Source organism: Euprymna scolopes, chromosome 35 (assembly GCF_053919585.1).
Source record: "Euprymna scolopes isolate OS-2025 chromosome 35, ASM5391958v1, whole genome shotgun sequence".
Classification (NCBI taxonomy): Eukaryota; Metazoa; Mollusca; class Cephalopoda; order Sepiida; family Sepiolidae; genus Euprymna; species Euprymna scolopes.
This window is the reverse complement of record NC_136516.1, coordinates 76,541,238-76,567,321: the sequence shown is the minus strand read 5'-3', so window position 1 is coordinate 76,567,321 and position 26,084 is coordinate 76,541,238. Positions and strand designations below refer to the sequence as shown.

Below are 26,084 nucleotides of genomic sequence, written 5' to 3'. Positions count from 1 at the left end.
TAAAAATGTTCAAAGTGTCCAATTGATTTTTTTTTTTTTAATTTTTTTTTAGATGTAAAATATAATTTTGCTCTCTTCCGGATTTTATCTGATAATAGAATTAATAAATCTTTAAAATTAGTGTTGCTTCGTTCTCAGGTTGGCACAAGATCATTGAAAAATGGCGACTGATGAACAACATTCCATTTTATGTGAATTTTTTATGACTTCTCATTGACTGAGATTTTTTTTTTTTTTTACACAGTGATCACCACTTATCAAGGCCCGGAAGCCACTCAGGGATAAGGGTTATTGCAAGTACATTACGTTAGTGTGGAGATTTGATGGAGTGTTTACTTAAGGGGGCGGTTCATTAGGAATTTGTTAACATTAGACTTGAAGACATCCAAGTTGTAGTCCGGAGGGAAGCAGGCAGACGGAACAGAGTTATCAGCACATTGTTCTAAAATAGTTTCTTTTAAAAAAATAAGTCAATTGGTCATAATAAAATATATCTTTGTGTGAGTTCCTTGCTAATAGGTTCCGTTTACCTGCTTTCCAGTTGACTACAATATGGTCATCTTCAAGTCCAATGTAAACAAGTTCTTGATGAGTCGTTCTCCTTAATTAATCCAATTTACCAAATTTATACTTCTAACGATTACTATGATATTGTCCTTTTGACCACTGTACACTCTTTAACCCTTATACTCGAGTGGCGTCGTGGCCTTGATTGTAAAAAAAATGTCTGGCAGTGTTTTTAGATATGTTTTGTATAGAAATTCAGCCGATAAGTATCGAAAATAAAAAAAAATCTGATTTTAAAAATAGTCTTTCTTTCTTGTAAATAAAAAAAGAATATTTACAGGGGAATATTTTACGTTACACCTGCCAAGGGAGATAATCAAATCTTCGCAAATCATTTCTTCTTAAAATATCTATTTACATATAAATATTTGATCGCCGCTATTTACAGTGCTTGATTAGTTTGTTTTTATTTACAAAAAATTGTGTGTTACACTATATATATATATATATATATATATATATATATATATATATATATATAAATGAATGGGGTCACCAAGATTTGTTATGTTTGTCATACTTATCTTATTATTTCGTATTTTAATTTTTAATTTTTTAAGTTATTGTAATAAGTTTTTAAGTTATTGAAATAATTTTTGAATGCGTTTCGAGCGTTCTGTAAAGTGCCCTTTTCAGAAAGTTTGTAAAATAATCAAAATGCATAATAGCGTTTTGGTTGACCATTTTGATGACATGTTTCCAAGGGGTGGGAAGATTTGTAAATGTTTCTAAAAGTTTTCATTAGTTTGTTCCTCCCCTTCCCTTCTTTATTGGGGGCCAGTCGACGGTCATTGAGCGTTGTTGTTTTTTGCTTTTTAAGTTTCTCCTTTTTTTTCTTTTATTTATTTATTTATTTATTTATTTTTTTACTTGTGTGGAGATGCATTGGTGCTTGGTCATATAAGTTCGTGTGTGAGGAGGTGCGTGTATGTGTGTTTGTTTCCTTGTATTGGTTTGTGGAATGTGTGTTCTGTTTCATAGTTTGAGCAAAGTTTGTCTAGAATTCGTTATTTGGAAGAGATGCTGTCATTCAATTTTGATTTTTAGATTTTAATTTCTTTCTATTGCGATTTTCGTTTTAGTCCGTTGGGATATTCATAATATCTCAAATTTGATAATCACGTTTGTTGATATAAAGGAGCGATATTTATGGATAAACATGAGGTATTTCTTAGTGTTCGTATTTGTCTCCTCACATGGACAGGGTTAGACACATGATTGGTTTTTAGTGTGAGGAAGATCCTGTTCTCCAAAAGGAGACACTCTGGATAGACACAAGAATAAGAATAAGAATTGTCTCTGCCACGAAGGATTTCTCCTCCACTGACTAAGGGTAAGAGAGGTGGGTGTAGTATCAGGTCTGAATTTCGTTTAGAGTTTTTTGCTTGGTTGTCTCCCCTGTTGCCTTGCCAGGCCTTATATATATATATATATATATATATATATATATATATATATATATATATATACTGTCAGGAAATCCCCCGCCTCTTCCCAGGTAATTTTGTGGCTCCAAACTGCTTCCCAAATTACATTAATTATGGTTTTGAAAAAGTTATCCAAATCCTTGGTCCATTTCCGGGATACTTTTGTCCACCTAATAATGCGGATGATAAGATATCGGCTACATTCTTCTTGTCATGGTCAAGCCGTCATTAATCAAAACGTCGGCCATTTTTGTCGTTGGTTTTCGTTATTCTTATACTTGTCCAATCAGTCTCTTTTTGCAGACTCTTCCTCCTCCTCTGTTTTCAAAATGCTTGACCAGTCAGCCTACAGTTCAGCTGTCCTCCCACCTTAATCCGAACACTTTGGTCAGTAATATCCACTCTGATTGCTCTCTTTCATACCAACTGACCTTTGTACTCTAGTTCAAGGACAAAACTCAGTAACTCGTTCTGGTAGACTAAATATTAATAATTATTTCATTAGACCATATACAAAAAAATGTCCAGATTTATTCCCAACCTTCCTCCTATCAATATCAGCTTCTAGGAAAACACGCATTCAGACGTATTTTAAAATATCCGATGTTAATAGACAACGATTTTGTTTATTGCTGCTGTTTGTAATTCTATTATTTCGTTATTCCATTAATCTGTTATTCTGTTGATCTGCTACTCCGTTTGTCCATTAGTTTATTTCATTGTTTAATTTGTCTGTTATTCCATTAGTTCTTTATTTGGTTACCTTGTTTTCCTGTTTATCCATTTTTCCGTTATTCCATTAATTCATTATTCCATTATTGATTTATGTTATCCCAATTATGTTATTCTGCTTATCTGTTAATTCATGGGTCTGTTATTCCACTAATCTGTTAATACCTTAGTTTATTATTCCACTAATCTGTTAGTTCATAAGTCTATTATTTTGCTACTCTGTTAATTCATGGGTCTGTTATTCCACTAATCTGTTAATCCATTAGTTATTCCGCTAATCTGTTAGTTCATAAGTCTGTAATTCTGCTAATCTGTTATTCCATTAGTCCATTATGCTGTTAGTCTTTTATTCGATTAATTTTTATTCCATTATTCTGTTATTTTATTATTAAGTTAGTTCGTTAATCTTCTGATGTTCTATAAATTATTTTGGTGTTTTTTTCACAAAATCTTTCATAAAGTGATAATGACAATAATACCATAAAATTAACCAAATAAAATTTTTCAGGAGAAAAAAAAATTTGTTTTTTCACCTAAAATGTGCCAAAATTTCCTTCAGTGGGTTTTGCTCAAATTCCACGAACAGTTAGTATGAATGAAATATGTGGAGATCTCCCATTCGGTCCTAGGAGGACTGACAAATGCCACACCTAATTGGAAAAACAAAATGTCAAGTTTGCCAACATTCGTATTGAAATTGGTGCTATGAAATCGACAGGATTCAAACGTGGCACGTTCAGGTCTTTAGTCCGTATTCATTCATATTTGGAGATTAGCGGTGTGAAATATATATACCACCACTTCCCAAAAATGGATGACTACACACTAATTGACCTAATTTTAGAAAATAATTATCTCTTTCCTTCATTAAAAGTAAGGAGAATTTTGCAGTTTTAGTATGTATAAAATTATTCGTCTATTTTTTAGTTTGACAGAAAGTTTCCCGAGTTTGACACGACACATTTGAAAAAAAGTTGGAGGTTACATCGGTTAAAACATTGTGAGAATAACATTGAAAATGAATACAGTAGTCTGAATAATCCAAATAATAAAAATTGATTTTTGATATACTTTGTTTCCGTCCTGGCCGTTGGAATTCCCTCTCTGCTCCCTTCTTCTCCGACTGTACAAACATGCAGAAATTTAAATCTAATGTGGACAAACATCTAGCGCCTCCACTAAAAATAGCGAGAACTTATTTTCAGTTTTGGTAGTGTATAATATTATCGGTCACAAAATTCTATGCATATTCCCGAGTTTAAAAAAAAACAACTTCTGAAGAAGGTCGGAGGTTACATCGGCCAAAACTCAATATGAGAGCAGTAGTTCAAATAATCCACATAATACCAATTGATCTTTTTATAGATATTGTTGCCGTTCTGGCCTTCGGAACTCCTTCTCTAGTCCCCGTTTCCCCCGACCATATCAAGATGCATAAATTTAAATGTAATGTGAACAAGTATCTGACATATTGAAAATTTCCATCACGGTTGCCTCTCTGTAAATCTGGCTCCTATCACAATTAACCCCTTGATGCTTTAGTGACAATGTGTATTGTTTAGGGTTAACAAAAATAAATATTATTTAGAAAGCCATAACAACCTGTTTGTTTTAAAATAAATGAAATGTATTTTTATCTGAGCTTTGGGAAGTTAAAATGGTGATGCAGAAGAATAGGCGATTCAATGTCCGCAGCAAACGGTGCCAGATAAAAAAATATTTTTCTAAAAAAAAAAAATATAAAGAAACAAATATTTTATAAAATTGTATATCTTAATAATGCTAATGTAACGTGGCCGTTACACTCGAACCGTATTCATTACAGTTCAAACCTCCCGCGGACCCCCACACCGTCTGGTACCGTCGAAAAGAAACAAACAAATAAGCAAAAGTAAATAAATCTGACTTGGCTTCTTTTTTTTATTAAAAAAAAAAAACATTTAATACCATTACTTTCCAAAGAATGCCTGCTTCTTTCTTTTTGCTAACTGTTCATTTTTTTTTTTTTTTTTTTTACACAGGCATCACCACATTATCAAGGCCCAGAGGCCACTCAAGGATAAGGGTTAAAGAGTGTACAGTAGAAATTGTACAATATAGTAATCATTAGTAATGAAAATTTGGTAAATTTGATAACTTATATGGAACGGCTCATCAAGAACTTATTTACGTTAGACTTGAAGACAACCATATTGTAGTCAGCCGGAAAGCAGGAAAATGGAAGACAATTCCACAGGCGTGCAGTTCTAAGAAAAAAGCTTTGTTCATGGAATCTACGTTTAGGTTTAGGCACAGATAAAGAGTGGGGGAAATTATTGATAGTGTTTACAGCTAGGCGAGTGTTTCTTGTGAAAGTTTGGCGAGGGGGGACCATAGATTGAAGCTCAGTCGAACACTTTCCATGAAAATAAGGATACATCAGAGACAAACTCGCAACATCTCTTCTGTGAGATAGAGGTTGCAAGGAAGAGAAAAGGACATCTCCTAAGAGGCTACGAAGTCTATTTTGAACTCTATCAAGGCAGGCCAAGTCCTTTCTAGCAGCTCCTGCCCAGATGTGGCAACAGTATTCCATCCTTGGACGTACCTGGCTCTTATATAGATAGAGAGTAGCATCAGCAGTGAGATATCTACCGGATCGATAGAAAGATCCCACCATTTTTCCAGCAGCCTTGGCAACAGATTTGATGTACGTGTTCCATTTGAGATCAGGAGTAATGGTCAAGCCCAGAAGCTTGTCAAAACTTGAGGCCTCCTGAAGACGAGAGCCATTCATTTCAATTGATGCCAGATGGGGATCAGAATGTTGATGATGTAAAGAAAGAAGCTTGGTTTTAGATGCATTAAAAGTAACCAGCCACTCCTTACCCCATTGTACTACGTGCTCAAGATCAGAGGAGAGAGAATTGGAGAGAACTTGGTCGTTTACTGTCTTAGATGTGCTACCATAAATGGTAGTGTCGTCAGCATAGATGTCTACAAATGATGTAAGGATGTGATTTGGAAGATCATTAATGTAGATCAGGAAAAGAGTTGGGCCCAGGATGGATCCCTGAGGGACACCGGCATTAATACTGTGAGCTTCTGATTTTTGCCCCTCAACTACTACTCTTATGAACCTATCAGAAAGAAATGATTTAATAATTGAGAAGACATTTCCAGCAATACCATAGCTAGAGATCTTATGAAGTAAACCTTTATGCCATACCCTATCAAAGGCCTTAGATATGTCAAGAGCAATTGCCCTAGAAAGGTTGCCTCCGTCGAGAGATTTGCTAATCCTATGAGATATAACTGTAAGCACATCTGCTGTAGATCTAGCAGAACGGAAACCATATTGAGTGTCACTAAGAAGGTTATTTTTGTTGAGATGGTTGATTACTTCTGTATTTAACACAGATTCCAGCAACTTACTCATGACGCACAGGAGACTTATTGGCCTGTACTGAGAGGGGGATGAGCGATCACCTGAATTCTTAAATACAGGGCATACTGATGAAATTTTCCAGGGAGATGGGAAACTATTCTCCTTAAGACAACGTTTAAACAGTTTTGTAAGTATGGGCGCTAGTTCAGGTTGAAGTTTTTTGAGTACTATAATTGGAATCCCATCAGGGCCAGTTGCTTTACTGGAATCAAGGTTTTTGATTTGCTTGGCAACATCACGTACAGATATACGTATATCACATAGCGTGTTTTCTGATACAGGAGGAAATATTGGGGGTTGGCGGCCTTGATCGCAAAGGGTAGAATTAGCTGCAAAGTTCTTTTCGTCTGCCATGAGATTTACAAAACCCTGCCGTCTCGACACCAGCTTAAGTCTCTCACTGTCAACATGGGGCTACACGTCCATCTTACTCAGAAAACGTTTTCTTCTCCCGGGCCACATGTTATCCTTTTTTTTCTTCTTTTTCTTGTCACGTAAGCCCACGCACACTTGCATATGTGTTCAAACGACTGCTGCTGCTGCTACCTTTACTAACCATCTATCCTTCGGCTGCTGCAGATATTTTCATGCGCGCTTTATATGGACTGCTACATTAACGGGTGTATACAGATGACTTTTACGCATATAAGTTTGAATTAAGTAAAGGGATTGAAGATTCCATTACAGGTTAGAGATTAGAGTGAAAGCTACGCAGCAGGATTTGAAAAAAAGTTAGTCGCATTTTTTGGAATCCTAGCTTCGCTCCTTCCCACGGGAAGCAAGCGATGGCATACATACTTTTTTTTTTTACACAGTGGTCACCACTTATCAAGGCCGGAAGCCACTCAGGGATAAGGGTTATTGCAAGTACATTACGTTAGTATGGAGAGTTGATGAAGTGTTTACTTAAGGGGGCAGTTCATTAGGAATTTTTTAACGTTGGACTTGAACACATCCAAGTTGTAGTCAGGTGGGAAGCAGGCAGACGGAACAGAGTTCCACAGGCGTGCAGTTCTAAGAAAGAAGCTTTATTCATGGAATCCACGTTTTAATTTAGGCATAGATAAAGAGTGGGGGAAATTTTTCACAGTGGATTCGGCTAGACGGGTGTTTTTCGTGAAAGATTGGCGAGGGGGGGGGACCAGAGATTGGAGTTCAGACGAGCACCTGCCATGGAAATAACGATAAAACAAGGATAGGCTCGCAACGTCTCTTCAGTGTTGTACGAAATGAATTTGTCGCCAATGATCAAGCATATTGGTGCTGATATTTTCACACGCACTCATACGCGCTCTGTTATCCTATTATAAATTTTCGTACTGTGTGTGTGTGTGTGTGTGTGTGTGTGTGTGTGTGTGTGTGTGTGTGACGCGGTTTGTCGCAGCCTTCAGGCAATCTACTCAGGCAAGTTAGGTACCGAAATGAAGCTTATGATCCAGCGGATGTTTTAATGATATTTATGTCCATGCTTTGTGTATGGAAATGCAAAAAAAAAAAAATGCAAAAAAATAACGATTTACTAAACAACGTTTTATTTACTGGATATTTTTCCGGTATTCACCGGAAGTTATTATCTGCCTTAGTTAATTCGATTTGCTGTGTGTGTGAGTGAGAGACAGAGACAGGCAGGCAGGCGGTTCGAAATGAAGCTTATGACCCAGCGGATGTTTTAGTGATATTTATATCCATGTTTGGTGTATGGAAATGCAAAAAAAAAAAAAAAAAAAAAAAATAACGATCTACTAAACAACGTTTTATCTATTTATTTTTTTTTTTTTTTTTTTCCGGTACAAGGACTCAAGTTTCCCCATCTGGGAAAACATGGGGGCTTGTACTAAAAACGAATTCAAAAAAATGAAACAATAACATTTTATTTATTATTTTAGGCAAAAATTTAGTACAATGCACATTTTTTTGTTTTATCTGACACTGTCTACTGCCGACATCGAGTCGCCCATTCTTCTACATTACCATTAAAATTTATCTTGCCCAAGCAAAAAAAGGTTTTGACAAACAAAATATTGTTTTCGAAAGCTTAGATTAAAATAAATTTTATTTTGATAAACACATTGTTATGGTTTTCTAAAAAAAAAAAAGAAAAAAAAGAGACCCAAACGAATGCTATACTACAACATATTTAAATGGTTAATTGGAGAGATAAAAATTATGTTCCCAATGTCTTTACTAACTCAGTGTTTGAGAGATAAAGAACTTTAATTGATCGTTGGAATATCTATGCATCTCAGATAGAGTTCAGGTGTTAGCCCCAGGAAGTGGGCCCTTTGATTCCAGAGAACTTCGACTGAAGTAAAAACTAAAAAAAAATAAAATAATAAAAAAAAAGATACTCTTACGAAACAATGTCTTAAAAATGTCTGCGCTTTTACTGAAATATATATTAAGTTTTAGTTTAATACAAAAAAAAAAAAAAAAATCTTCATTCTCTCTCTCTTTCTTTTTTTCAGCTTTTGGTAATGCCAAAACAGCCCGGAATGACAACTCATCAAGATTTGTAAGTACTTTCTTTTTTATTTAGTTATCTCTCCTTTGCTTTATTACGTCACTTTATTTCACACACTCATCGGCCAATACTTTTAAGCAATGGCAGCAAGTGCAGGTTCTGCCACATACAAGTAGAGAGTGTGAGCCCCTGGCATTCAATTATAAGGTTCTTCTGGGTGACGGCTACTATATGACGCAACACAACTGATGCTCGATTCATGCAAGATGGTCCAAAATCAAGCATTCCACACGCTTTTTTAAACATTTCATACGTTTCTGTGGCATTTTTTCCAAGTTTAAAACAATTTTATTGCATATCATTTTTCTAAAGTGTCCTCGCGTCCTGATGTGAAAATATCTTCACTAGACGATCTGTAAAGCGTTGAATATCGAATGCAGCGGTAAATCCTAGGAACATATACGAGAAAAAACAGATGGAAATAAGTCGTGCACCATTCACTATGAGTACACAGTTCCTAAAGCTACGTACCTAGAAAACGGAGTCATAAAAAATGATACAGTGATATAGAACAAGAATAAGAAAGAAGCAACCTTAGTAGAAGTTAGTATCCTCCAATGATGCCGGATTAAACAGATCTGAGATGGTTGGTTGGTTGGTTGGTTGGTTGGTTGTTTTTGTTTTACGGCATATCAACCCTTTTCGTGTTATTTAATGCCGAATCCAAAGATTCGGAAGAAAAAATTTTTAATAGAATATATTTGTTGTTTTCAAGTCGGTTTCTATTTAACCCATAGTTGGGACCCTAATAGGTACTACCACTCTGGGTCAGAGTGGACCTGGGAGCAATGGTAATTAAAGGGTGGCTCCACACTCCCCAAAGCCCGCAAGCTGGGGCCTCACCACTGGATATAGTTTAAGGTCATATCCAGGACCCCCATTGAGGGACTTTTACCCTCTGCAGGGAGGCAGTCGGCGTATTCTAATGCCCCACCGACAGGGCCGAGATCTGAGATGGAAAAGATAACAAAATACCATGGTCTCATGCACGACATAAAAAGAAACTGGAATCTTAGGAAGATCTCCATTATTCCAGTAGTTATAGGAGTGTTGTAAACGTTAGGGGTTTCATAGTCGGTTGAATCACTGAAACTATAAATGCTTACAAACAGAAATACTTAACAAACGCAGATAGTTTGCAAGTACATAAATACATATTTTATTACAAATTGACAAACATGAAAGTCATATAACATCACAATACAGAACAACAATAATTTGGTACTCACTTAGAAGTCGTTAAAGTCCTGCTGTGTCTCATAGTGGGACAATATTCTCACCAGGGTAAAACCTTACATTTGTGGTCAAGGCCGAAACATCTGTTTCTCTCCTGTGGGCATAAAGCCCACGGGGTGTTAATGCGGCTTCCCTTCTCAATGCACAAACTCGTTTTCCTCGAGTCTGTGTGTCAAGGGAAGTCACTCCTCGTTGTCTATATAAAACGGTGTTCTTTGCCTAAATTCCCCTACAGAAGCAACTGGTCTCATGAAAAAGAATTTCAAAAACTATCTTGCAAATGTACCAGGTAGGCCAAGTTCAAGAGAGATTCAAACAATCCCACTTAAAGCAACAGTCAGAATCTTAAAAAGATCTCTCGGTTGGAAGATTTGAGTTAGCAGGTGAATATTTAGCATCTGATAGAATGCTCCATCCCCAGCTTGAACAATAAGATAAGAAAACTTTTTTTTTTAAATCAGAAGAAAATTTGACCCGTTTCCAGACACTATCTTCGAGTGTCTAAGGTTTCTCTGTACAAGAGTTTTGTCAGTGCAGGTGACATTTAAAATACAATTACAAATTACTTAAAACTTTTACCCAGTCATAACTGCGGAATGAGAGCATGCTATTCCTGTAATGTGGCCATTATATTTTCACTTGGGCCCAACAGGTTGTATGCAGAGACAATCGCAAACGAACAAAGAAAAGAAATTTGACTTTTGAGCTTTTTTCAGTTGAAACACGACATTTATTAACGGTCGTTTTATCACCAAGCCACAGACAAATAATTTTCCAAGCCAGCAACAATATGGCTCATTTGCCCGTTCCCAGTCTGCAACTACAACCAGCTGCTATGTCTGCAGCTCGCACCACAGCACACGGTGGTCTAACCATTTTCTATTAAAAGTTTGGATTGCATTGTTTTAAATGTTACTCTTGTACTGGCACGTGTTTCGAAGTCGCTATTGCTGCAACATGCTTCCAAATCTCTCTCTGTTTTTTTTTGTAAATTTCTCTTCCTTCTCTGTGACGTCACCTTGCGACACAACTTGGTCATTTTCATATGTCGAGATGTCATTGCTGCTACGTAAGTGTCCATGGCTTTTTTTACACTCCCATGGATTAAATAAAAGGTTTTCTTTTGAAACTTTCTGCAGATTTTCGAGTTTGACAAAATACACTTGAAGAAGATCAGGGTGGTTACCTCAACAGAAACGTTATGAAAATAACATTCAAGATGAGAACAGTAATCCAAATCATATAAATTATTGATCCTCATCTCAAAAATTCAGAAATATCTATTATATAGTTCCATTTAAATATGGTATGGGCCAAAGAAGCATTATAATTTTCAAATATTTAGGAAATTTTATTAGCGTCAAATCACCGCAAATCTCGAGATTTTATTTTCTACTCTTAACCCGGCGATTCTCCGATTCTTTATAAATGATGCTATAACAAGAATCTGACTATGTAAACCAAAAGTTTTGAATAAATATTTGAAAATGTTAAGCACTTGAAGCACCACCACTTTTACCAAAATTGCTGTATTCGACATTAAATGATTCAAGAAAGGATCGGTCCCGAATATCACCTTAAACTATATCCGATGGTGAGGCCCCAGCTTACGGGCTTTGGAGAGTGTGGAGCCACTCTTTAATTGCCATTGCTCCCAGGTCCACTCTGACCCGGAGTGGTAGTACCGGTTAGAATCCCAACTATGGGTTAAATAGAAACCGACTTGAAAAAAAAATATTCTATTAAAAAACTTTTCTTCAAAATAACTGGATTCGGCATTAAATAACCTGAAAATGGTTGATATGCCGTAAAACAAAAACAACCAAACCAAGAAAGGATCTACGGGGTGACTTTAATAAGTTTCCAAACTTTTTTCGTATGGGCACTTTTATTTATACACATGAAATTCTAGTCCCGTTCGAAGTAATCTCCTCCGGCTGCAATACATTTGCTGTACCGTTCCAACGACTTCTGGAAGTCTCCATGCAAGTGTGTGAGTGTGTCAATGACCCTTGTCAAAACCTCTTTAATCTCCTTAATTGTCTCATAACGACAGCCTCTAAGGTTTTCTTGGAGCTTAGGGAATAACCAAAAGTTACAAGGAGCAACGTCTCGACTATGGGGATGGTGAGGAACTGTCCTTGATGCCCATCTTGGTCAAATAGTCTGTGACAAGGATGAAGTTGTGGACTGGTGTATTCGTACAAACCTTCCGCATCACCAGTTCCTTGCAAATAATTGTGTGTACAGATCCCACACTGACAATTGTCCTGGTGTTCTGACTTCCTTACTTCTCCTGCACCTCTCATCATCCCTTACAGACTCCCTGTCTTCCTTGAATCTCTTATGTCACTCAAAAAATGACGCTCAATTCATGCAAGATGGTCCAAAATCAGTCCAAAGCATTCCATGTTTCTGTGGCATTTTTCCCAAGTTTAAAACAGAATTTTATTGCATATCGTTCTTCTAAAGTGTCCTCACGTCCAGATTGCATTTTTGAAATTCACCAGCTGTGACAATCAGGCTTTAGTAGGATGTATTCCAATTCCTGCTGTAGCTGTTCATTTGAACCTGAAATCATAAAAATTGGTCACTTATCTCATAAGAGGTATAGCAATAACATACTGACATTTTCAAGAGTCTATGACAATTTTAAATGCCTGTGCAAAAAAAGTGTGGAAACTTATTGAAAGCACTTTGTATATGCCATTGAACAAAGCAAAGTATACAGCCACCACTTCAACTGATATTGAATAACTTTTAAGAGTAACAAAATCAAAAAATGCTGAATTGGCAAACCAACAAAAACCTCTCGAATCAGACGACATTGTTTCTCTTTGTTGCCTATGAAATAAATGCTTAATGGATTAATTTTCGATAAATGAAAACATTTTTTTACTGATTATCTCCCTTTGTCTTTGATTATTTATCTATAATTACAGCAATTTTCTATCATTTTCTAAATAATTAAAAAGGAAAACACACACACATATAGATAGATATATAATCTTCAGTGTATGCAAAAATGTATACTGTTTCAAGTATATATTCCTTATAAAATAGTCAAAATTGCCACGAAAGCTCAATGAAGATGTATTTTCGCATTCAGAGCATATATACAGTACAATTACATTTCAGTTACCACAAAAACAGTCCACAATCATTATATTTATTTTTTACATTCATTTGTTTATTTAATATATAAATTATATATTTACTTTTTCTATAAAAGAGTTTTATATTTATCTGTAACTGTCTTTAATATTTGATATTTTAATTTTTAATAGTCTCTGATGATTTGTGTGATGGCAGCTTCGGCTATATACACAATAAAACACGTGTGATCCTTATGAAAACGTAAATATAAACATTCAACTATATTGTAAAATAAATAAATGAATATGAAAATAAATATGATTGTGGACTGATTTTTTTTTTGTGGTAATTGAATTGTAATTTTACAATGCTTCTGTATATATATAAATATATATAATACTAGCAGATGTCCCTGGCGTTGCCTGGTATTGAACGCAACGTTAAATTCTTAAAAACAAAAAAAGAAATGAAATAAAAACAATTGGAAAGGAACTGAGTCATGTGCATGCGAGTATTGTTTTTTTTAAACAGTTCACTTCTTGTAAGTAAAAAAAAAGAAGAAATACTTGAGCTGAGATCAAAACCAAAAACCTAAAGACAGTGGGTCAAGTACGATAACCATTAGGCCAACAACTTGCCACGATCTTTGAAAAATGTTTTCAACCCTACTTATTTACATAAGAAAGCTGTAAAGCGAATGATTCACGCATGCACAGTCATTAAACAGTTGACAAACTGATAAAAATCCGATGTCCCCTCCCTCCACGTACCAATTTTTACACCTTAGCAGTCTTTTTTTCCCCGGATGAAAACTAATTACAAAGTTGTCTACATGTCTGGATACCCAATAAATGAGATTTCAAGTCTGTAGATAAAAAATTCGTTAAGTATATAGGTTGAGAGTTGCCCTCTCACACACACACACACACACACACACACACACTTATATATATATACTAGCAGAAGTACCCGTCGTTGACTGGGTTCAAAAACAGCCTACAGAAAATGGACTGTGATTGATGAAAGTATGATAGGTTATGAACAGGAGGGGGTTGTAAAGAGATAGGTTTTGATACTCAAAAATTTTACCCTAAGCAAAATATGATGAAAGTAAAGATAATTTTCGCGAAAATATATTTTTTTATATCAACTTTGTTTCCATTCGTAGCCAAGAGTGACCAACAAAATGATCTTTCCTTATAAAGAGAAAATGTTATATATATAATAATATAAATATACAAGAAATAAATGTTACCATAGTCAATAAAAGTTACTTTTATGGTAGAAAAGTTCATTGGTTTGTATTTTTAAGTAGCAGCGACTTTGAAATGGAGAGCCCATTTTCAATTTGAAGGAGGGGCACCTGAGCATTCTGTGTTAACAATTTAAGAGAGTTCCGTCAACGTAAGGAATATTTATAAACATATTTTAATGTTTTCCGTTATTTTGTGCTTGAGGAATATTCGATTATGGCATGTGTAGTTTATATAAAAATTAATTTAAGTAGTTATTGCCTCAAATTTCGTTTTAATTACGGTTCACTGAAATTATTTCAAGTAAAGAGCATTAAAAACTATTTCAAAACAAAAAAAAACATGAACTAAACTTTTATTGGTTATGGTACCATTTATTTCTTGTATATTTATTTTTTCAGGTAGTCGTTTGTTGGCTTTTCTGCTAAACACTCTTACTAAATAATATCGACGAAATATCGAAAAACAAAGAAACAAAAACAGTTTTGAAAAATAATGAAGTTTTACTTACTTTAGTAAAATAATCCGAAACAGCAAAATGGGGTATTAAAAAAGTAAACACGTAATTACTTTAGTTTTTTAAAGTAAAGAATCGATATGAATATGAATAAGAAGAAAATGGCGCCCTTTTCAAGCAGAACAGCTTCGTTTCAGTTTTATAGTATTGAACGGTGTAGTATTGCGCCGTCGGATTCAGTGTTGTACTATTGTAATGTAAAGAACACGCAGAAAGGGTTGTAATCAACTGAATTCCTTCTAGTGCACGGACAAAAAAGATTAAACAGACATATAAATAAATAAAAATAAAAAGGTTATGTAAATGTTTTTAAAAAGACACGTAATCACGTGAGCAGGATTTTTTCCTTCTTTAGACGCGATAACAAGTAACGTTTTTATTTATTATTCATCTATTTTCGAAAGAGTGCCACGTGCAAGTGGAGAAGGAAAAAAACAGAGTTATGCAAAATTTGTGTGGAGAATTGTGTAAAGTTCCGACTTTTTTTTTTTTTTTGCTTTCACTTTAATAAGAACGTGAAATTATGGTGTGAATTTATTCGACACAATATGATTCAACTCAAAAAAAAAAAGTACAAGCTAACGTGTATTACGATTAAAGTTAAGGTGTTATTGTGGACCCTCGCCCCTTTTAGAAAACCTTGTTAAACTTTGTGACATATTTACATTCTATGGAGGTCAGGCGCGAATGAACACCCAATAATTTTATTATACCATATTTCTTCAAACTGAAACATAATTATCAAAGTATACTTACGCAAATAGATATGAAAAGTCTTTGTTAAAGTTTGTGCCATATTTCCATGGAGTACAGGCGCGAACGTAGACCCCACAATTTTATTATACCATCTCTATTTAAGTTGAAACATACTTATCAAAGTATTCTTATGTACATCTATATCAAAAACACTTGTAAACGTTTTTTTTTTTTTTTTTCATTTTTTATTTCGATACTTTGGGGGCCAGGCGCGAACGCCGACCCCACAATTTTTATGAACCATTGTTCTACCAGATCAAACATACCCATTCCTGATCCTCGATACATCTATCATTATATGCAATCGGTTTTTAAAAATAGTCAGCCATATAGGAGCCTATTCGTGACCACACACACACACACACGTTCAGCTTTATATTATAGATATAATATTAGAATAATAATTTTTTAATACCTACAGTCACTAGTGTTTCATCCTTTTGAGAATCATCAGTGCAAGGTGACACGATTACTACTGATCAGGAGATTTGAACCCAGCCACAAAGCAATCTCTTACTCCATTAGCAAGGAACAAACCCTACGGCCAATCTCAACCGTGAGAAATATCGGTGAAATTTAAACATTTATTTTTTAAATCTCATAACATTCGGTCATAGTCATCTAATGATTATAGCACCATGATCTATGCATACGAGCTTAGATGACCGACTTTCTATTTCAACTTTAAAGTGCTCAACAATAAGAACCGATTTCTTATGTAAGTATGTGTGTACTTAGGCAGCTTATTTTAATTTAGACAAACCTTATTAGGTAACACTGAATGCTTTTGTTTGATGATACTTTTTCATTTGTTTTTAATAAATTTTTTATTTTTTTTATTTTCCCAATAATCCATTTAGTATTTAAATCAAATTGGTTTATGTAAGTTCCATGGGTGTCTTGCTTTTTTTTGTCTTTTTTTTTTCTTTCTTTAACGAGTACTTTCGATTTGCTTCACTATATTCATCAAGCACATTAAGTCTTGGCGTGTCTTTAATGTTGAGTAGTTTTTTCACGGCTAAAAATTAACGACTTTAAGATGAGCGTCTTTTATATTGAGATGTTACATGCGAACGTGACCACTTGCTAAGCGTGTGCAAAAGTTTTTTAAAAAAGAGTATGATTACTTAACGGCTAAGAATTTGGTCATTCTAATTACTATACTAGACACGTTAAACTGTTGTGACTAGTTTCGTAATTCCCATTATTGATTGTGGCATGTTTGATTTTTATGTAAAAGGCTCCAAGAATCCTTTGATATGAATGTCATGGTGTATTATTCTAGTATTTATAATTAGGATGTGTCTTTATTGAGAACGCTTACAGTCATATTTTTTTATGTATTGGCAAATAAAGTTTCGGAGAGGTGCAACAACATTCACCCAATATCTCTCTTATATATAAACAGGGTGACTTTGGTGTTGTGTAAGGTCATGTTAGTGATGTTCTCGATGTATGACTAAACGTCCAGCGGGTTTAGATCGGGGGGGGGGCAGTGAGGGAAGGGTACTGTGACGATATTGAGATATGTCAATATCATATTAATAAAAATAAATAAATTTAATGGTTAAAATTCTGAAACGCAAAGGAATTAAAACGACCAAGTGAACCGTCGCCATGACAACGACGGTGACAGCAAAAAAAAAAAACGCTGATAGATATATATCATTATCATCTGTGATGAAACGTGGGAAGCACATCTGAAGAGTATAAGACAAATCTTTAATCGGTTGGAGGAAGCAAACTTAACTATCTACCTGGAGAAAAATGAATTTGGGAAAGCAGAAGTGCATTACTTGGGGCACATTGTAGGATATCGACACGTTAGTCTTAGCGAAGTTAAAGTAAAAAACATAAAGGAATATCCAAGGCCAAGAAACGTAAAGGGAATCCGAAGATAGGAATGGTGGGATATTATCGATAATTCTGTCTAAATTTCTCTAGGATAGCAACCCCCTTGACGAACCTTTTAAAAAAAAAGGAATAAGATTCCAATGGACACCAGAATGTCAGGAATCTTTTTGAGATGATAAAAGACATGTTTAGACTACACACGGATGCTAGCGAAAATGGAATCGGCGCTGTATTATCTCAATATGACCAGAATGGACAGTTCCGACCCGTCAGCTATTTGTCCAAGAAACTAAATAAATATCAAAAAGCCTATTCAACAAAAGAAAAAGAAACATTAGCGCTTGTGCTGGCAGTATCAAATTTCGAAATTTACATAACAGCAGGAAAAAGTCTCACTCAAGTACATACCGATCATAACCCAATAGTTTTCTTGAACAGAATGAGGAATAAAAACAGACGGTTACAGAACTGGTATCTCAGTCTACAAGAATACAACTTGGAGATAAACTATGTGAGAGGAAAGGGGAAACATGTAGCAGACTGCCTATCTAGATGCCATAAAAGCGATTCGGAGAAATTGAGAACTCCCTGGAGTGGTCAACAAAAACTAAACACTAGATCGAGTGAAAGATTTTGAACTCCAGATACTGGAGTAAAAGAAAAATTAATCATTTTTCTTTTTTTTAAATGTGTGAGGGTGTGACGATATTGAGATATCTCAATATCATATTAATAAAAATAAATAAATTTAATGGTTAAAATTCCAAGACCCGAAGGAATTAAAATGACCAAGTGAACAGTCGCCATGACAACGACGGCGACAGCGGAAAAAAAAAAACACTGATATATTTAAAAGACAGAAAAATGTGGTCAGCGTTCCTGCCAAAGAAAGTTAACCGTTAAGAATTGAGATGCAAGCAGTTGCAGAAGAGATTCCAAGAAGGGAAGACGTCTAAGCAACTCCACTGATAAAAACAAGAAATATGAAGGAAAACGTATTTTGCACCAATCAGCGTAAATGAAGATCGGTCTGTCTTTTACTCTTTTCAGTTGTCAGTTATAAAGATATATCGGACCACTTTAAGGGAATTATTGAATGTCAAAAACTCAGAAATCTCGCTAGAGTTTGATAAAAAAATATTGCCCGAAAGAAAAAAAAAAAAGGGAAAAGGAGAAATAAAAAAGAAAAAAGAAATAAAAGGGAAAAGGAGAAATAAAAAAAAAATAAACAAAAGGGAAAATCAACAGTAGTCTCCCTTGTTCTATTATATATTAAAAAAAAAGGAGATACTGGTGTAAGGGGCGCAACTCCGTAAATTATTTCTGTTGTAAATTTGTCTTTCTCTTTTTGTTTACTGGGAGTTTGGTATGCGAGATATATATCTACACATATATATACATATACAAAAAATAGAAAAAGGTAAAAAAGAAGAAAGACTTATGAATTTATATATTATCATGTTTTGAAATTTGTATATATTACCTATTCGTTCTTTGATTCTGTTCATTATATATAAAATAAAAAGATAAATAAAAAAAAAGAATATATATATATATATATATATATGTTGAATTGATTGTCTTTTCATGTTAAAATATATGCTGAAATTTCTCTGACCTGATTTCTTACGGCGATAGAACAGCTGATTGCAAAATACATCCATTCATTCATCTGACATCTATTTTAGAAAACACAAGCCTAGAGTCCGTGTTTTAAGTCGAGAAGAGCAGATAATTGTTACCCCCATTTAAAATGTTCTTTTTGCCAGAGGAAGTCAACAAAATACATGCTGGCATGTAGCTTCTCGTGTGCTTCCATGCAACCTGAGGAAATTTTTTTTTTTTTTTAATTAATTTATCACAATCGGATAACAAAGCTAACCTCAGAAGGGGCATGTTACAGTTCAAAGTCGTAACATCCTTCTGAAGCAAAACCTGGGTCTTTTTTTGTATTGTGGGCTAGCACCAAGTTCTCCTGTCGCACCCAGGATCTGCTACCAGCTACCTGGTTGTACCAGGGAATCACCACACTCTTCAGCACATCCAGGTACACTTTTGTATTGACTTTCAAGCTGATCTTCTAAGATGTGAGGTGGCATGATGTGGCCCTCGCTTGAAACCACATCAAAGACCATAACCATGACCGAAAACTTTATTTTCATCACCCTGGGCATATCCCTGTTGTTCATGGCAATCCAGCGATGTATTTTGAGGGTGCTGGCAATGGTCCTGTTGTCATAACTTGGATTGGTAGAGTTATACAACAGCGCATCTCTGATCTCACTTTTTGAACATTGTGTAACTTTCGGACTGGGAAATGGGTAAATGACCCGAGAGGAACGCAGACATACGTCCACATTGTCACTGGCTTGAAAAATTACTTGCAGTGGTTTGCTGTGCTGATTCATTAATAAATGTTTTTGTTTCAACTGAAAATGAAATGTCTATTGAATTTCTTTCCTTTATTTCTTTGAAAGGCTTTTATACAAAACGTCGGGTTCGAGTTTAAACGTAACAACAACATTACAATAGTAAAATAAACTGAACTGAGAATTTAATTATGGAAATTGTACAGTTTTGGATTTGATAAATAAAGGTAAAAGTATAGTTTGGTTTTGAGAGAAGTACAAGATGTTTTCAGTAAGTTTCCAGACACTTGTGGTATGGACATTTTTATTGATAGCACACACATGAAACTGTAGTCACCCTTCGAAGTAATCTCCTCCAGCTGCAATGCACTTGTTGTACATTCCAACAACTTCTGGAACGTCTCATAGACGTTCTCTTATGTGAGTGTGTCAATGACCCCCCGCCTCAGCCTCTTTCATCTCCTTAATTGTCTCATAACGACAGCCTGTAAGGTTTTCCTGGAGCTTTTTTGCACAAATCTTCCGTATCTTCAGTTCCTCATGAATAATTGTGCGTACAGTTCCCACACTGACATCAAACTGTGCACTTATTGTCTCTATAGACACATGGCGGTCCTTACTCATGAAATTCTTTATTTGGTCAATCAACTCTGGTGTTTTGACTTCCTTACTCCTCCCACCTTCCTTGAATCTCTTATGTCACTCAAAAATTTATGCTCGATTTATGAAAGATGGTTCAAAAACAGTTTGAAGCCTTCCATACGTTTCTGTGGCATTTTCCAAGTTTAAAACAGAATTTTATTGCATATCATTCTTCCTCACGTCCAGATTGTATTTTTTAAATTCATCAGCTGGACCTGGTGACTGTTTTTGGGGCCCTATCTACGAGGAATAGACTAGCGGTAGATGCACCAGCCCAGATGTGGCAACGATACTCTATGCATAAGTGAATGGTCCTTTAGTAGGATGTTCCTGCTGTAGCTGTTAATTTGAACCTGAAATCATAAAAATTGGTCAGTCATCTCATAAGATGTATAGCAATAACATACTGAATTTTGAAGAGTCTATAACAATTTTAAATGCCTTTATAAAAAAAGTTTGGAAATTTATTTAAGGAACTTTGTGAAAGTAAAATCTCAATTCCAGATACTAAATCTCCATAATTAATAGAATTAATAAAGTTTTGGTTTCAGGCAGACAGACTGACAGAAATGAAAAAAAGCAAATGTAACGTGTTCTTCATTATTGTAAAATCTACAATAGCCATATTGAAATATGTTTTGTTTTTTTTTCGATTCCTTGTTAACCTGAAGAAATTTCATATTCGATGAACAACTTTCATCTTGTAATAAAATCTGTTGACTTTGCGAACAATGATCAATAATTAATCAGGTTCTTGCCAATCGATCAGTTATCAATCTTTCTTTTTAGAAGCCAGGAAGGAGATAGAAGGGGGGGATCAATAAATTTATTTCATTAAACACACACACACACACACGTGTGTGTGTGTGTATACTCCTTGGGGGGGGGTATTGATTTTCATATTAAAGACCCTTTTTTCTATTTATTTAGTTATTTATTTGTTTCTCCACTGAGCAAATTAGGCACAAGGCCGTTTTTTTATGTGGAGAGTGAGGGGAGGGGGACCAGCTCTCTCTAGAGAGAACTGGATAGTGAGAATTGGTATGAAGGGTTTCTCCTACATTGCCCAATGGTCTGGTATGTGGGGCAACCCCACATATGGTCTTTGATTGCAGTATCTGCCGGAACAGATACTACACTTTGATAACAGGAAAAAGGCGAACCTTTTTTCTGTTTATTTATTTATTTGCTTTCCAACTGAGCAAATTAGGCACAAGGGCGTTTTTGAGGGGAGGGGGCCAGTTCCCCCAAGAGGAAACTGGATAGTGACAAGTGGTATGAAGGGTTTTCCCTACATTGACCAAAACTGATTGCTCAACAGCAATGGTCTGATATGTGAGATTACCCCCACATGTGGTCTTCGATTGCAGTATCTGCCGGAACAGATGGTATTTATTTGCTCCTCCACCGAGCAAATTAGGCACAAGGCCGATTTTTAATGTGAGGAGTGAAGGGAGGGGGAAGGGAAAAAGGGGACCAGCTCCCGAGAGGTGGGAAATGGGAGCTGGTTAATGGTCAGGCATGTGGGGTTGCCCTCACATCTGGTCTTTGCTAGTCATAGCTAGTCATAGCTTGCAGCATCTGCCGGAACAGATACTACACTTTGATAACAGAAAAAAGGCGAACCTTTTTTCTGTTTATTTAAAGAAAAACACAACGTTGTTATATATGGGTCGTGGAATTGCATTCATCTGCAAAAGATCTATCTAATTTGCATATTCTTTTAAACATTCGTTTTAATTAATTCCCTATTAGTCTTTTTCGGTTTTCTTATGTGATGATCATCTTTAGTTAACTATTACGTGTAATTATATTCATGCAGATATTCTACATGATTTGCGTAAAAAGGTTATAGTAAACTCAAACCTATCTCTATTTCTATATATATTTATGTATGCGTATATATATTTGTTTTAAAAAATTGCCTACCAAACTCCTCCATCAGTTTTTGGTCTACAGACATGAAACTTAGTATGTAGGATATTTTAACCCATGTGAAACTTTATATTTGAGTTTTAGCCGGGGAAAATCTGTGCAAAACTATGAAAATTAAAAAAGAATAGAATTTGCCAGATGAAGGTTGAACGACGGCATTACGAATATTCATGCACAATGTAACAGCTATTGGTTTATGTTTTAATTTTTAGCCTTGCAGCAAACATGTGTTCATAGCTCAGGCCTTAATGTCAAAGGAAAATGTAAATTGTAAGCTAACCGTTTTGGTTTCGATTCTCAGTGGTGGCATACGAGTCTTTGTTTTTGTTTTTTTTAAACTTTTTAAATCATTATTATATATTGGGTCCAATATAATATAATAATAAATTCGAAATCTGCATTAATTAAAATATCCTGTTAAGTGTATTTTACCATCGAGTAATGCCGAGTGGCCTGCTAGTACACACACACACACATATACTATCATGCCACTCGGTGTTGCCAGGTCGGCAAAATACGCATATATATTATATTTTAATGATGCAGAATTCTTATTTATTATAAACAGATATATCTTAGATATTGGAGAGACAAATAAATGGGAATACTAAAAAAAATCCCCTATGTTTATCTATAAATACGCCTTTTTATATAAACAAACATAATATCATGAATACCTCAAGCGACTAAGACTAAAGCGAAAATCACAATAGAAAGAAATTAAAATCAAAAAAAAAAAAAATCAAAATCGAAATTGAATGAAAACATCATTACCAATTGCCCTTGTTTTAGGGGAGCTGGTTTCCCCCCCCCCCCAACATTAAAAACGACCTTGTGTCATATTTACTTTCGTAGGGAAACAAATAAATTGATAAAACTATAAGACATGACACACATTCTACAAACTAATACAAGGAAACACACGCGTTTGGAAGAGAAGCTGTAAATACCTTATAATATGTTTCCATTACGAAAATGGCGTTAATGGAAACATATTATAAGGTATTTTACAGCTTCTCTTCCAATTTTTTGGATTCTCATCATGTCAAAACGCACTTTATTTCCTTTTGGTGGATTGATTGTTGCTATTTCTTCTAATGAGTTAAGGGCAAAGTAAAAGCCTTTTACTCAAGTAGTTTCTTCCCCAGAACTGCGGGTCTTTGGAACTCCCTTCCGCGATTCTGCTTTCCCAACTGCACTGATATGCAGAAGTTCAAGTGTAATGTTAACAAACATCTTTCTACTCATCTCCCTTCATAATGACCCCGCTAATTAAGTCCCTGATAGTAGCCCCCTGCTTCAAAGTGGCACTGTGCTTTGTTTGGGGTGAAAATTGAATAAAAATAAAAAAATAAAAAAATTTACTAATTGATAATGATTAAGTGATTGATTTTGTGCTATGAAACAGATACTGTCAAGAATTGTAAATGTCAACTGAATTAAAGGAATAAATTATAAGATGGTCAACATCATGAACTTTGGAACATAGACTTCTGTCATTCATCTACTATATTGCTCTATAATTGCATTGAGCTTCTTAAATAAGGATTGGTATATATTATAAGGAAATAAAGTATATTTCCACAGAAATATATATGAGAGAGAAAGAGATAGATAGATAGATAGATAGATAGATGAATGACATACAGCATGACTCTGTACAGATCTTTAAATGCGACAGCAAGCCATTTGTTGTTTGGGGAGTTAATCTTCTGATCTTGGCAGAAGTTTTTCCCCTCGGAGAAGAACCACAGCATGTGTGGCTCCAGTGGGTGTTTCAAGTTTCAACTTGTCGATCAGCTTTTTGGCACGCTTCATTCGCTTTTCTTGCATCGCCTTTGACAGAAATTGTCCTTTCCTCATCTTGTATGAAGCGTAGACGATGTTCTCATGAACCGCCGGTTTAATGAGATTTTCATCTATGTCTCTCTTCCTCATAATGAAATGCATCAACTTGCTAGGTTTGTTGGCGATGATCTGCTCGACTTTAGCAACAAGAAGGTGACGATGGCTAAGTGGTTAACGCCATCGACTGACAACCTGGGTGTGCCATGTTCGTGAACTGGGTATGACCTGATAAAGACTTCTAGTGATGATCCCCCTCCTCATTTGAGGGCAGTGGGAAATGTGGATTTGACCCTTCGCATCGTCCTTCATGACGTTTCTGCTTCCTTTTCCATTTGTCTCGTGGATCTTCTTTGATTTTTTCCCTAACATTTTTTACGAGTTTAAGTGTTCTTGATATGTTGAGAAAACCTGATTGCTGTCTATCTTTGATCATCGAAATGTCCAGGTAACGATCAATCGTCTTTTTTTATATAAACATTCTGTTGATTTTGAGTTTTTTCCCTAACTTGAATATTTCTGGTGGACGCAAGCGTTTCTCATGCTGCTCTATAATGAATCTTCTCTTCAATTCAACATTGTTAAAAATTAGTATCGTCTATTTTAAAAAAATAAGAAATCATATATTACATTATCATATAATGACAATAAAATAAGAAATTTATTTTAATATTATCATAAAATATAGTTCCGAAATTTTGTAACATGGGCGAATGGTTGACTGTAATGTTTGGTGCATTGTTGTTCAGAAAGCCAGTATCTTTAGACAGCCTGATCCGGTAGCATCAGATGCTTTAACAGGTATTACCACTTCAGGCCAAATTGGACCTGGGAGCATTTTGGCCTGAAGTGGTAATACCTTTTAAGGCATCTGATGCTACCGATTCAGTCGACCATTCACGCATGCGTGGAGTATTGTTGCCACATCTGGGCTGGTGTATCTATCGCTAGTCTCTCCTTCATGGATTGGGTCTAAAAAGGAGTCATCAATCTAACAGATCTCGCTTTGTCAACTAAGCTCCAACCCCTGTCCCATCATCGCAATGTTGCATCCCCCATGCCCATTTTACAAGTATTTTAATGGAATGTGCTCTGATGAACTCATTGCACTTGTGCCCCCTCATGTTATTGTTTTTTTTTTTCCTTTCGTTTTGCAAAGCTCGACTATATTTTGTAAAGTCAAAAACAAAAGCAACGTTTTTATTCTACCTCTTTCCTCTGATTTTGATCACGTGGTGCAATGGGGAAAGAGGTGACTGATTAATTTTAATGCACCTAAAACCAAGCTTTTATCTTTCCATTATCAACACTCTGATCGCCGTCTGGCATCAATTAAAATGAATGGCTCTCATCTTGGGGAGGCTCCATGTTGTGATAAGCTTCTAGGTCAGACCTTTACTCCTGATCCGATATGGAACAGGTACATCAAATCCATTGCCAAGGCTGCTGAAAAAATGGTTGGATCGTTCTGTGAGCCTGTCTCTGCTTTATTGTTATTTTCATGGCAAGTGCTCATCTGAGCTCCAATCTATGATACCTCCTGGCCTGACTTTCACGACACACACCCATCTAACATAAACTACTATCAATAATTTCCCCCACTTTTTATCTGTGCCTAAACCTAAACGTAGATTCCATGAACAAAGCTTCTTTCTTAGAACTGCACGCCTGTGAAACTCTGTTCCGTTTTTCTGCTTTCCAACTGACTACAATATGGCCGTCTTCAAGTCCAATGTGAACAAGTTCTTGATGAGGTGTCCCCTTAAGTAATCCAGTGTACCAAATTTCCACGACTAACGATCACTACAACATTTTCCCATTGACTACTGTACACTCATTAACCCTTATCCTCCGGGCCTTGATAAATGGTGACTCCTTTATAAAAATAAAAAGAAAAAGAAAAAAGA

The 26,084-nt window shown here is 35.4% G+C and overlaps 1 protein-coding gene across 1 annotated transcript in view; it reads left to right on the top strand.

Annotated features, from left to right (window-relative positions):
• The window catches only part of LOC145259956 (unconventional myosin-Ia-like), a 1,146,131-nt gene that overhangs the window by 890,989 nt on the left and 229,058 nt on the right, over positions 1–26,084 (top strand). Inside the window, exon 6 of the mRNA XM_080117933.1 lies at positions 8,619–8,665. Coding sequence (XP_079974059.1) covers positions 8,619–8,665 — 47 coding nt within the window. The remainder of the gene's footprint in view (positions 1–8,618; positions 8,666–26,084) is intronic.